The following is a 12,236-nucleotide window of genomic DNA, read 5'->3' on the forward strand; positions in this document are numbered from 1 at the left end:
TTGATGTTTTGTGTCTTGCATGACCATGTTTTTTTCCAAGTAATTTTGTTCTTTAAAGTTTTTTCTTTCACTAATTCTTATCATCCAAGCTTTTTATCCACAATTCTCGCAGAGTGTCTTCAAATCCACGCTTCAGATCCCGACTCTTTGCATCCCTAAATCCTACAAATCAAACAATGGAATTCAAAGTAAATTGCGCTACATATACATGTATGCAAGATCTCAAGATGCTGTGCAATATATGATTATGTACATAAGAATTGCTTGAAGTTGAAAATAAAAAAAAAATAAAAAAAAATGCAAAAGTAACTATTAGAAAAAATAAACGCAACACCAAACATAACCATATCCACCGCCGATCATCTCTTCGGCATAATTTAGAGATTGCTATATTTTATTCTGATACAAAATTTCAACAAACGAAACACTACAAGAAATTACATCTGTGCCATTGCAACAAATCTTCTTCTCTACCCAAATCATAATTTAAAGACCTGACTTTTAAAATTTTATACACAAAAATAAAAAACGATACATTACAAGTAATAAAAATACATCCAACACGTTTGCAACAAATCTTCATCTGTGCAAACCACCCTATACACCAATTTACAAATCACTATTAATACTAAATGGCATCACGTCAATCAGTCCACAGCCAATATAAGAAAGGTAAATCAAAATGTCCTTAAAGCAAAGAATCTAATACCCAAACTTGAATATAAAAACTAAGTCTGTATATTTTCCCCTCGTGTGGGGACCACTACTAGTACTATTGTGAACTAATCACAATAGTACTATAAATGGGGACCGCTATCAAATTCCTACATATTTGACGTTAAGACAAATATGTGGGGACCACTAACACGACGGCGGTTGAAGTTGTTTCAACCGCCGTACCACTTGTTTCATGGTGGGTCGTCTCGATAGCGACTCCACCGTGCAAACAACTGCAAGATGCAGTACCTCGACTAAATCATCGTGCGGCCCCGAATCCCACAACCCCGCGGTAAAAAACTCCTTCGCGTGTCCTTGCCCTAGTAACATACACGCCCACCCGACAATATTAAACCCGTTACCATAACATGAAAACGAAGGATCCAACGCTTTTTTATCAGACAAAAGCTCCAAAAGCACCACACCGTAGCTATACACATCCGCTTTATCCGATACCCGACATGTCATCGCGTATTCCGGCGCCACGTAACCGAAAGTTCCGGCGACTCCCGTTGTGGCGTGAGTCTCCGACGTACCCAAAAGCCGCGCCAAACCAAAATCAGATAAATACGCGTTGAAATCATCATCTAACAAAATGTTACTCGGTTTCACATCACGATGAAGAACACGCGGGACACATTGGTCATGGAGGTAGTGTAGGGCCCGCGCAACATCCAACGCGATTTTGTGTAGGACCCGCCAGTCGACCGCTCGCGTTGACCGTTCTTGGATGAATCTTTCCAAATTGCCACCTGGCAAGTAGTTGTAGATAAGGAACATTTCGGTTTCACTCGCGTGGTATCCGATTAGGGTTACAAGATTCGGGTGGCGGAGCCGCCCTAATGTTTTGATTTCCGCGTCGAATTGTTGTACGCCTTGAAACCGCCCTACCGCCAGCTGTTTCACCGCCACCGGAAACCCGGGGGCAATTTCGGCTTTAAACGTGGCCCCGAACCCACCGTTTCCGATACAATTGCTGACATTGAAGTTTCCGGTGGCTTGAATGACACTCTCGAAAGTCAACGGGACACCAAGATCAGTAAAAAGGGTGACTTCTTTACGGGTCGACCCGTGGGTTATGGATTTGGGTCGCCATTTGGTGTAAAAGAAGAGAACCATGAGAGCTAAAAGGACGGAAAAAATGGCGGAGGCGGATGTGATCAAGGCGATCTCGATTGAACTGAAGTTTTGGTTGTTGGATTTTGTGGATGGAGTTGGTGAATTGGAGTAATTTACGAAATCGCCACTGGTGGATCTTCCAGGCTCCGGTGGTGGTTGTTGTTGTTGTTCTGTGCTTGTGCTTGACATTAAGTTTTCCGGCGAAGGGCCGGAGATATTGTTGCCGGAGATGTTGAATTTGATCATCTTTGTGAATCCTGCCGGAATCTCGCCGGAAAGTTTGTTGTTGTTGAGTAAAAAAACGGTTAAATTTCTTAGATTTACAAGATCTTCTGGAATCTTTCCGGATAAGGAATTGGAGAAAAGTTCTAGAACTTGTAAAGACTTTAAACTTCCCAAACTTTGAGGAATCGAACCGGAAAGATTGTTGTTTGATAATGAGAGATTCCTGAGAACCTTAATTTCTCCAAAGTTATCGGGGATTACTCCATGTAACATGTTGTAGCTCAAATTGAGTGAAATTAAAGAATCTAATTCACTGAAAGAAGAAGGAATGATCCCGGATAAACGGTTCCCGGAGACATCGAAAACCCGCAAAGATCTGCAATTCCGGCTAATATTCGCCGGAATCTCGCCGGAAAACCCATTTGAGCTGAGATTCACATCAATTTCTTTGAAATCGGGACATTTATCGAACAAAACTCCGGTGAGGTTGTTCTCTCCGGCGAGAAACGAATAAACCGAGTTTTTTTCCGGTTTTGATGCAACCGGAATCAAAATTACCGATCCTGTGAAATTATTCCTGCTGAAATTATGAATTATTGCACGATTTCCACCATTATTTGGAGCTTGAGATGTGAAGAATTGTATGTATGTTGATGATGGATCGAGGGGTTCACAGACGGTGTGGCGAAAAGACGTAATTGCCCCTGAGAGACGATTGTTGCTGACATCGAAAAGAGTCATACAAGGAACCGGGAGTTTATTGCTAAGTTGTCCTGTTAACTTGTTCGAACTCAAATCAAGAAAATGTAACTTTCTACAGAGATTAAGCCCGTTTGAGATTTCACCTGTGAAGAAATTTTGACCCAAATTTATCATTTGTAAGCTTGTACAAGCACCCCAATTGGTCGGAAGTTTGCCTTCTAAAGTTGTTCTTGGTGCCCATAGCAGCTTTAGCTTGGGTAAAATGGTAATTTCGGAAGGTAGTGGACCCTGAAAGTAATTATACTCTTCTTCGGATTGAGCAGAAATAGGGATGGGAGTGAAGAGGTTTGAGAGCACGAGAATCGAGAGGTTTGTGCAATTCCCGAGCTGTGGTGGAATTGGGCCGCTAAGACTATTTCTTGAAACATCGAATATTTGTAGCGATTTAAGCTGACCAAATTCGATTGGGATTTCTTCTTGAAGCATATTTGAATACAGCAAAATTGATCGCAATTTGGTGCAATTTGATATACTTGCGGGAATTGCTCCAAGTAAGAAGTTTGCTGCGAGTTCTAGATGCTCAAGATTACCACAATTATACCCGATTTCACTTGGGATTTTGCCTGAAAGCTGGTTGAATGACAAGTATAAACCCCTTAAATTGATAAACTCGTTGAAGAACATTGGAATTGAACCATTTAGATGATTTCCTGCGAGATTTATGACTTGGAGATTCTTCAAACTGGATAACGAATTGGGTATTTTTCCAGATATCTGATTAAACCCGAGGTTAAGAACCCTAAGGTTTTCCAAATCTCTGAAATTGGAGTTTAAATTCCAATTGAGCATGTTCCCTTCGAGATCAATCACTTCCAGCTTCTTCATACCCCAAATTTCATCAGGAATTTCACCATTTAAATCATTGAACGGGAGCGATAAGATTCGAAGTTCTGAAAGCTTTGAGATACCATTTGACAACTTACCCATCAATTTCGCATTACGACCCACACAATTTTTCCTGATTCCAAATCCATACAGTTGAAATTGATCATATTCAGTACAAGTGAAAGAGCCTGAATTACCTCCACCGGTGATATTAAGAGCTACAACCCGATAATCCGACCCGCATGAGACTCCAACCCACGAACAGAGATCCGAATTGCTTTCTCTCCAGCTTGCCAGCACTCCCGAAGGGTCGGAAACGGAGCTCTTGAACTCCAGCAGTGCCGATTTGTCCAAATCGTTACCCAAAACGGCGTAGGAACTGAAAGAAGTGATGAACACCCAGAGAAGTGACAGGAGCTTTAAGGGTATTGGATGACGACCCATTGGTGGAACCCTAACAAGGGTTCTATGAAATTAAATCTTGAAAAAGGGGTTGATTTGGATTTAGAGATCTGTGTTTTTGTATCAAGTGTTAAGAGGGTTTTATTCAAACCCTAATTCTGTGTTTTGCGAAAGAGAGCAAGACCAAGTTTTCGCCTTTCGATTCATTTTCCTTCTCTGTTCTTTGGGTTTTTTGGAAAAAGTCAAAAGGTTTGCAAAATCTGTAATTTTAGATTTGGACCTTTATCTTTGGTTTTCATTGCTTATACACACCCAAAACTTTCAAAAACAAATCTCATCCTAATTAATGCGAACAAATAAATAATGGGATAATCATAAAAATAACATATGATTATAATTTTATTTCGGATTACAACTGTTTATAACATGTAATATGTTGTCTAAAATCAACTTTATTATAACGTATGTAATTCAATATAAAATTGACCGGTTAAAAAACTAAAAAGGAAAAAAAATCAGATGAGTTTTAAAATACATGTTGAAAAATGAATATCATATCTGGTCGCGAGGTCTGTTGAGACATGAGTGCCACAATCTTCTGTTAAGAATCTTCGGTCGCCATCGTTACCAGGAAATTAAAAAGATACATGGGTTGAACTAAAGTAAACGAGACGTTTAACTGCTTCTGGTCCATCCAGTGATGCCTTTTAAAGTTGTCTTGTCCATATTTACATTACAAAAAATGAAACATATTCTAATATTCTTTTTTACAATGAAGAACTAAACAAGGTAGAATTGAAAACTTTAACTAATTACAATAATTACAAGGTTGCAAGGTTACAATAATTACAATGAAGAACAAAACGCCACAAAAACATAACTATTAAAATGAGTTCTCTTCTCATTGCTTTTGATTGTTTGTTTACCCGTCTGAAAAGTTGTCTTGTCTTTTTGTTGTTTTTTTTGTTAGTTTTAGTGTTTAATATATTTAATAAATATATTATTATTATTATTATTAACATTAAAAATAATTTTTTTTCGTTCGGACTATTTTATATTATTTTTCTTGTTCAAACTATTATTATTGTGTTATTTTTCGGTTCAGACTATCTATATATTATTTGTTCATTCAGATTGTCCTCATGTTATTTTTTCGTTTCGACTATCTTTGTTTTGTTTTTTTCATTCAGATTATCCCATGTTTTTTTTGTTTTGACTATCACTGTGTTTTTTTGTTTCGGCTATCTCCGTGTTATTTGTTTGTTTGGACTATCCTTGTGTTATTTTTTTATTAAAAATAACACATTGTTAGTCGGAATGAAAATAATACATTGTTAGTCTAAACGATAAACATAACACATGATTAGCAGAACGAAAAAAATAACACAATGATAGACGGGACAAGAATATAACACATAGGTAGTTCGAACGAAAAAAAATAACTCAATAATATTAGAACGAAAAAATAACACATGTATAGTCCAGACGAAACAAATAGGATAGTCGCAATGAAAAAAAATAACATATGGATAATCGCGAACGAGAAACTAACACAGAAATAGTCTGATCAAAAAAATAACACAAGAATTGTCTGAATGAAAAAAAAATAATACATAAACACAATCCCATTAAAGATACCATTATATATAAAAAAAAATATTTTTTAAAACACAAATAATTAAACACAAAGTAACATAATTAAATAAAATAATAATAATAATACTATTGATACTAATATTAAAACGTAAGTAAAAAAAAAAACAAAAGAAAAAACAAAGAAAATAACAAAACCCCAATTCAAAATAGGTTTCTTTGACTCAAATAAAAAAGAGAGTTTGTATTTTAATCATAACAAAAATCAAAATGGGTTTCTTTAACTCAAATAAAAAAGGGTTTGTATTTTAATCATAACAAAAGGTATTATTCAAAGCCAATAAACCAATTTAGGTAAAAACCAATTTACGCCTACATGCAAAATGTTTTACGGCTTATTTAATCAAAACTCATGCATGTGAAATTATAAAATTAATAATACTTCAACGTCTAAAATTAAATTCAAACCATTAAAAGCTAAATAACATAATCATCTGCTTCAAAAACACATCATCAAAAATAAAGTTTAAAATTTAATTTCCAAGAACACCGATCAAATTCGGAAATTGATATTTACCTTTAAATCGTAGTAAATATCTTTTCTTTCTAAAAACCATGATCAAAAGAATGACCGCCTATACCAGTATCCATACGACCAACATGAACACTTGTTAGACTTAATACAAACGGGGGATTGTTAGGATCGTATTTGATATGTTGTATTTGAGTTTATGATATGAAATGTATTTCAGAACGATTGTAATGTTTGTTGTTAATGTGAATGATTATTTTGTGTTGGCATTGACTTACTTGGGTTCGTAGTTGTAAGTTTGTTCCGTGACAACTATTAGTAGCCTATGTGTCCTGACCTTATCAGAGCTCAACCGCTTTCCTTGTATGTCATATATAAGGAATGCTCGTTGATAGTAGATGATAAGTTTTGAAGGAGTCTTACAAAATTGTAATCTCATTCCTTTATCATCTAAATGAAAAACAAGAGCTTATTTACATTCATGTTTTCTACTTGATTACGTCTTTGATTGTGATTTCTTTCTTATTGAATCTAACGACCTTACAAGTGGTATCAGAGCAAGAATATCTCTAAGTTCATCATCAAATCTAAACATTTGATTTTGTTTCATCGAGTGTTCTTCATGTTTTCTGTGTTTTTCTCAAATTCTCTTAGATCTATTCCGCAATATACAATTTCCTTGCATTTTGATATAAATTCTTTGTTCAGATTATGTTTCTTTGATTTGAATTCAATTTGTCATAATTCTATTGATTCTTACTTGATTTTTCTTGAAATCATGTCTAAAGTTGATTCATCAAGTAGAATCAAATTTCCAAGCAGTATCAGATCTAACACTTGCATTTCGATTCTCTTTCTAGAAAATTATGAAGTGCGGGTGATGCATTTTGAAGATTACATCACAGGAGTTGAAGATCATGGTCCGTATATGTGGGATCGATTATGAATGGTTCACATATGTGTTTTAAGACGAATATTGTTGTATTTAGTCAAAGTGATTACTCAGACATTCTTGCCAAACATGATCTCACACAAGTCGAGAAGGATATGCTTCGAAATGATCTCCGTGCTAAAAAAGGGATTTACGTTTTGCTCTTACTCCAAATACCTTCAGATTGATCGGCTCCCTCAATACTGTGAAACGAATTTGGGATCGATTGAAAGAACTCTATTTAGGTGATGAAGATCAGACTCATTCTACTCAGACAACTTTGCTTTTGGAGTTTAGTTCTTTCAAGTAAAAGGAGGATGAAATTTTAAATCAAATAATGGAAAGGTTGAATCATCTTCTTAGTAAGATGTTAAAACATGGGTTAGAAAGAGCTTTGATATAACAAAAGGTTACTTTTCAAAGAGACTACGTTCAGAATGGAAGTTAATTGTAACATCCCAACTTTCAACCCAAAATTTTCATTTTTATTTATTCGAATATATCAGAGTATAATTACATTATGCGGAAACATTTTACGAATGTGCGTGTCTACAGTCGAGCCTTGCCCTTCTTATGAATCTTTCCTAAAAAACATTTATATTCAATTGGGTAAGCACGAAACTTAGTGAGTTCCCAAAAATACCATATACCACAATACATATACAATGCATACACATAATGACCATCAGGATAAAGTAGGTCTGTCATTGGCCTTCAACATAAAGCTTGCCCGCCCCTTTTTGCCTTCAGCATATAGTTGGTCTACACTTTGGACTTTAGCATAATACTAGTCCGTCCCAGTCAATTAGCCTTCAGCCCGAGGCTGGGCAACCCTTAACTCCCCACATAATATATCAACACATATAAACAATACAATATGCAATAATACAATACTATATGCAACTAACATAACTAGCCTAATGGCATACTATAGGGCAACTACATCCTAACATACAAAGGATATATACTGGAACACATAATATAGGTAAAAAACTCACATGAACAATTATTCAGACGATTGGCAGTTATCTAAGCAATCCTACTGGCGATCCAACCGGTTGGTAAACGTTTAACAAGTATTAACCTATAAGACTATAACTTATTAATCCCTATGAAAACCTGGTAATGTGTAATGACCCAAAAATTATGACCAAAAGTTTCATTTTAAATCATTAGTAAAAGCCATAGTTATCAACCATTTCATTCATAAACAGAACTGTTATATCAAATCAGAGTATAATCTTAAACATATTCTTTATATATCAGAGTAAACATCCCAAGTTAAAACTTCTTGGTGTGTGTCATGCGATCATCCCGAGTTCTTCCCTCCGTTGCCGGAAGTACCTGAAACCAAAACTGAAAATCGTAAGCACGAAGCTTAGTGAGCTCCCCAACCTACCACATACCACATACTGGGCCCCCGCCTGCTGCATCAGGATGTGCCCGGCATCGGACTAGCTCCGGCATCGGGCCCTGCCCGACATCAGGGCATCGAGCCCCGCTCGGTATACATATTTGTTTCTCTTAGGCCCCGCCTGTCTTTGGGCCTCACCCGCTAAACACATACAAACATATAACATAACACATAACAAGTAGCTAACATACTCTACTATACTCTTAATCTAAGGCCTCGCTCCCGTCCTACTATTGAAGAGTCATGGAGCCGCATCCACGCTCCTACTGATAGTGAGATACGGGCCCCTGCCCACCCTCACCTCTCTCCTATCTCGGGCCTTGCCCTTGCTCTGCTACTTATGAAATACGAGACCCCGTCCATACTCTGCTAGTGGTGACATATGGGACCTCGCCCACACTCTCCTCCCTACCATGCACATACGAGTATCACACAGACAACAAGTATAAACTATCATACAACCATTCCTCGGGCACCCGCCCGACATCGGACCTTGATCCGGAATCACATACTAGCATATAGTGCCTAGGGCTAACCCCCGGTCTTCATACTCATAAACTACATGGGTCGGCATTGTGGCCTTAGACCCATTCACACGGTGAGGAGACTCACCTTGCACTGCTGATACCACTCTGGCTGCTATCTGACAAATCCTCGAACTGCTGATCCATCGACTCCCCGAGCTACCAATACCAAGATAACACTTAAAACCAATAATTCTCCTTAGGGTAAAATGACCATTTTACCACCCCCGCTAGTCCATACCGGGCCATATCCAAGGCCCAAACCATAGCTAAAAGGTCCAACACTAGGTGAGCTTCCCAAGCCCACTAGTTGCCCACTAATGGCCCAATTTGCTACATTGAGCCCAATCCTGTTGAGTCGTGTTTTGTATTAAGTGTTGCGTCTATTGGGCTCGTTAGCTAGTCTATTTTTGTATCTCCAGTATGGGCCTGTCCATCCGTGAGTTTAGTAGGGTTGAATATAAATATAGGTGCTTGCATGCATCTTAGGTTAACGATAGAATAGAACGATCAGATCATTATTCAGAAGTTTATTATTGTCGTTCCTGTAACCCTAAATCCTCTACAGCGGAAGTTCTTAGTCGAGTTCTGCTGAGGATTGTTTGATCTAATCATTCGACATATTTTGATCCACTCTTGTTTTATTTATTGTTCTGAGTTCATCGTAATACCTGTTTCATAGATCTAATCGATCTTCACGTTTGTTATTTTATCCTATCAATTGGTATCAGAGCAGGAGGCTGTGTAATTCATACACATCTTTTCTGTGAAAAAGGTTGCGATTAGGGTTATTCCGCATTAACTAATATTTATTGAGCCGTCATCCCATAATTGATGTAGCTCAGCATTTATTCGTTTTGCCCTAACTTAATATATTACAAGTCTGATCTTTTAAACAGGTTATTCGATCTAGCATGGACGAGTCACAATCAAATCCCATTAACATCTCAAACAGTATTGGATCAACGACGAAGATTCCCATCCTTTACACCCAGGATTACGAAGTCTGGGCACATCACTTTGAAGATTATGTCATTGGATCTGAGGACAACGGATATCTTATTTGGGAGGCAATCGTGTCTGGGCCATTCGCTCATTCAGCAACATCAAGAATCATTAAAACTCAGAAAGAGTATAATGATCTGTTGAAAGATGTAAAAGATGTTGCCCAAGACGAAAAAGATCAATTTTAGTGCAATATTAAAGCATTGAGACTAATCAGATTCGCTCTTCAATCTGATACTTTTAGGCCAGTGAGTTCGTGCAGCACTGCTAAAGAGATATGGGATAGGCTGCGAGAGTTATATTCCACAGATGAAGATCTCGAGCATTCCATTCAAACCTTACTTTTGTCCGAGTTTGGTGAATTCAAGCAGAGTCCTGAAGAAACTGTAACTCAAACGTTCGATCGCTTCAATCATCTTCTTAGTAAGATGATTAAACATGATATTGAAAGGAAGTTGATTGAACAAAAGGTTACGTTTTTAAACGGTCTTAGATCCGAGTGGAGAGCGGTTGTGTCCACCGTTAAAGCATATGAGCAATTCAAATCTTACTCATTGGCAAAGCTGGTAGGGATTTTGAAATCCCAAGAAAAGATTGTCTTGTAGGAGAAAAATGTAGTTTCAAGCTTGGGATCATTGGCCCTTCTATCCAAAAGCAAAGGTGTGATGGAAGATGAAGACTTCAACTTAGAGGACTATGACCTTACCTCTGAAGACTATGCAATGATGGTGTCAAACCCGAAGAAGTTCATCAGGAAAAGGTTTCCTACTAATAAGAGCCGAAATTGGCTGGGAAGTTATAGTTCTGAAAAGGTCAGGGAAGAACCGAAAGCAGAAGAACCAAAGAAGGAATCGAAAGCTGAAGGAGATTCGGGTGTGAACTGCTACTATTGTGGAGGAAAGAACCACTATGCCAAAGATTGTGTCCTCAAGAAAATAGCAGATAAGAATGAGGAGAAAGATGAAGAAGCTGTGTTAATGAAAAAGCTGGAAGAGATCAAGAAAAAGAAAGCTATCACTAACCCTTCAATGAATGCTTTAATCGTCCAGGGTTCGGTAGCAGATGATGAGTTCGGTGGCGTGGAAGTCTGGTCAACCGACTCTGAGGATGATGAAGTAAGGAAGCCATCTCATGGAAAGGCTTAGGTTGCGAAGGATGAAGGAAGCGGTGGAAAGTGCTTGATGGTGTCGGATGTATCTCAAATGAGGGGATACAACACAGACGGTGGGAATGAAGACACAAAGGAGCGAGAGGACTTGTGCTTCACAGCAAAACCTCTCAGCGTGCAGTTTAACGAGCTTGATGAGTTAATAAAGAAGGTACAATCTATTTTTGTTTCATTCAAAGTCCCACAAAGTTCATATGAAAAAGAATTAAAAAATGTAAATTCAAGAATCTCGCATCTAGACAGCAGTTTAACTCAAACACGGGTCACTAATTCTAACCTAACTGACCAATTAAGCAGGGTGTCTTCAAAGAGTGAGGAACGGAGGATGTGGATTGAGCTGAAGGAGTCGGAGTTAATCAAATCCAAGGACGAAAACATTTATTTACAAAGAGACAATTTGAAACTTTTAAAACAGAGAAATGTCTTTTGTTTAATTGCTAAGCGTCTTTACACTAATATCACTTAACTTCATTTAAACTGTGAAATAGGGCAAAAAATTCATCGCATGATTTTGCCCTTCCTTGAGTTTAAGGAGGATGAAATCGACGCTGAAGCATATAATTGCGAAAGTGTAGTTTCGTCTGAGGATGTAAATCCGACTTATATGTATGGACTAGACAAAATCGAATCTTTCATAAAGTCCAAGGACCATAAGGACATGCTGAAAAACCTTTTGGATGAAAATGATAAATTGAAACTAAGGACCGAAACCATACAAAAGTTTGACTCATTGAATGCCAACTTGAGCTCAGAAAATAAAATTGATGTTGAAAATGCATCTGAGCTTAATGAGGATGATGATATGAGTGAAATTTTTGTAGAGGATGTAGTTGACTGTTCTGAGTTTGTCAAGAGCGAACCCGAAAACCACAAAAATCTTATTTCAGAAAATTCTGCGGAGTTTGCTCGTTTGTCCCAACAAAAGTCCCCGATCCTTGAAGAAAAGGCTGTTGTATACCAAAAGGTAAGGACAACTCCAAATCAAGTGTATAAGGTCACAGGTGTAACCGAACATCAGA

General features: G+C 37.5%; 1 protein-coding gene across 1 annotated transcript; it reads right to left on the bottom strand.

Moving 5' to 3' along the window:
* Nucleotides 1–348: 348 nt before the first annotated feature.
* LOC111913820 (LRR receptor-like serine/threonine-protein kinase RPK2) lies at nt 349–4,315 on the bottom strand. Its single transcript, XM_023909532.3, has one exon. The coding sequence runs from the start codon at nt 4,090–4,092 to the stop codon at nt 862–864; it is 3,231 nt and encodes a 1,076-aa protein (XP_023765300.2). The 5' UTR covers nt 4,093–4,315; the 3' UTR covers nt 349–861.
* Between the last annotated feature and the right edge of the window lie 7,921 nt (nt 4,316–12,236).

This window comes from Lactuca sativa, chromosome 3, assembly GCF_002870075.4.
Source record: "Lactuca sativa cultivar Salinas chromosome 3, Lsat_Salinas_v11, whole genome shotgun sequence".
NCBI classification, from domain to species: Eukaryota; Viridiplantae; Streptophyta; class Magnoliopsida; order Asterales; family Asteraceae; genus Lactuca; species Lactuca sativa.

Excerpts from the sequence above, each read along its gene's own strand:
- LOC111913820 (XM_023909532.3), bottom strand. The coding sequence starts at position 4,092 with ATGGGTCGTCATCCAATACCCTTAAAGCTCCTGTCACTTCTCTGGGTG.